Raw genomic sequence first — 2500 nt, forward strand, 5'->3', positions numbered from 1 at the left:
TATATTTCAGGCTTTACCTTAGGGACCCCCTTATAAACGCTTATGAAATTTATACATAAATATTTGCTTAAAATAACATATATTTTTACATTTATTTATTTAACAGTATTTAACAAATAGGTTTATTGTCAATTAAAAGATTTCGATTAAAAAAACATATATAAAATCAAATTGCCCATAAAAAGTATTTGCTGTCTACAGACCCCCTGTCTTGTCCTTGCGGACCACAGTTTGAAAACCCCTGAGCTAGAGGACAACTGAAGATGTGACTGGTGATAGTAGACATGGTGAAGGTAGACATGGAAACACTTTAGCAAGTCTGCTGGATACTTTTACATGGCACTGTGCTTTTACATAGCACTACACTGGTGCTTTTACATGGTACTACATGAACGCTTTTACATGATGCTGCATGGGCACTTTTATGTGTTGCCGCATGGGCACTTTTATATGGCACCACATGGGAACTTTTACATGGGACCACCATGGGTGCTTTACATACCCAGAAGGATCAGTCTTAATATTTCTGCTGTGGAGTATGGGTTTTCTTGGGTATGGCTGAGCATCAGATAGCTTGATTCTTTGTCATTTCAGTATGCAAACACAAAATATTATTTGGCTTTAAATAACTTTAAACCAAAATACTTACTTATATAATGTGAACAATTTGCCACAATATTTGCTTCAATATTAATTGTCTTTTGATTAGCTCCTGTTATTTGACATATTGATGTTACTGGACAATAGTTAAAGCTGATACAACCATATCCTTCATCTTCCATACATAGCTTTGCACATGCTTTTAGAGATATATTTTTTACCAATAAATTACTGTTAAGCTTTTCCATCTTTGTCGTTGAATGTACAAAGTGTTGAAGAGGAGAAACTGGAAATATATGCAGATATTTAAGTGACAACATTTCAAAATTTCCAATGAATATTAGCAACGATATTTAAATATATAAATATATATTCTTTCAAAAAGTAATAAATATATTTAATTGGGATTGCATTTACTTATGCCTATTAGTTATTATCTGTGTCTCCAAATTCTTATATCTGTAGCTGTATGTGTGCATTGATAAATGGGTATAGATGCATATTTGTATGCTTATGTATGTATGTATGTATGTATGTATGTATGTATGTATGTTCCTCTGCCCTTTTATGGGTCTTATTTTTTGTCCCACAGGGTGTTCAACAAGCACCCACCTCACCAAGCAAGCCTGGTGGGGTTGCCAGTTTATTTGCTGACAACCTGACCATGAAACAGGTTGTACTGGACTACATGGTACCAGTAGCACTCTAGAGCTTATATAAGGGAAAGGGCAACAGGAATGATTGTGGTAACTATAGGGGAATATCATTGCTTTCTGTCATAGGAAAGGTTTTATTCAGAGTGCTTCTGGATCGTCTGCTGCAACATGTTGCAGATTGTGTTCTTCCAGAAAATCAATCTGGCTTTCATGTGGGAGATGGCACTGCTGATGTGATCTTCTCAGCTAGACAGCTTCAGGAGAAGTGTGTGGAACAGGGTCTGGATTTATATCAGGTTTTTGTCAATCTGACAAAAGCCTTCGATACCGTTAATAGAAATGCACTGTGGAAAGTCCTCCAGAAACTTGGTTGTCCTGAAAAGTTCCTTGCTTTGGTTAGGTCTTTTCATGAAGACATGAAGGGTAGGATTAATGTTAGAGGTAAAATGTTGGAGCCCATCTCAATAAAAAATGGAGTGAAACAGGGGAATATTCTGGCACTGACCCTAATTGCCATATATTTTGTGATGGTTTTCTGTATTGCATTCAGAAATTGCAGATATGGTGTTTACATCCATTATTGAACCTCTAGTGGCATATTTAATGTCAGGCACTTTGCTGCAAAAACAAAGGTATTTACCCCTATCATAAGAGACCTTTGTATGCAGATGCTTGTTATCTAGTAGCGCACACAGAGATTGATATGCAACACATTTTGAATGCATTCTCTGCCTTAGGATTGATAGCCATTGCATTGCCTTAGGATTGATAATCAGTCTCAAGAAAACTGTTGTCATGTACCAACCTGCTCCTGGTAAGCAGTATATTGAACCAAATATCTATGTGTATGGTAAACGACTTGGTGTAGTTGATCAGTTTGTCTACCTGGGAAGCACTGTTAATAGGTATGGCAATTTGGACAATGAAATTCCATACAGAATTAGGAAAGCAAGTGATGCTTTCGAAAGGCTAGAAAGGTGCCTCTGGAGTCGGCGAGACATATGCAGAAAGACAAAGATAAAGGTGTACAAGGTGTGTTTGCTCTCTTCTCTTCTTTATGCCTGTGAGACCTGGGTTACATATAGATACCACCTTAAACAGCTGGAACGTTTCCATTAGATGTGTCTCAGATGGATCTATGGCATTAATTGGGAGGACAACATCAGTGATCTTGAGATATTGGAAGGCTCTTGGTGTGAAAGTATAGAAGTTCTTGTGTTGAAACAAAGGCTCAGATGGAGTGG

General features: G+C 37.1%; 1 protein-coding gene across 1 annotated transcript in view; it reads right to left on the reverse strand.

Moving 5' to 3' along the window:
* The window catches only part of LOC106879769 (uncharacterized), a 124579-nt gene that overhangs the window by 6777 nt on the left and 115302 nt on the right, over positions 1-2500 (reverse strand). Inside the window, exon 28 of the mRNA XM_014929460.2 lies at positions 650-886. Within this exon, the coding sequence (XP_014784946.1) occupies positions 650-886 (237 nt within the window). The remainder of the gene's footprint in view (positions 1-649; positions 887-2500) is intronic.

This window comes from Octopus bimaculoides, chromosome 10, assembly GCF_001194135.2.
Source record: "Octopus bimaculoides isolate UCB-OBI-ISO-001 chromosome 10, ASM119413v2, whole genome shotgun sequence".
Taxonomy (NCBI): Eukaryota; Metazoa; Mollusca; class Cephalopoda; order Octopoda; family Octopodidae; genus Octopus; species Octopus bimaculoides.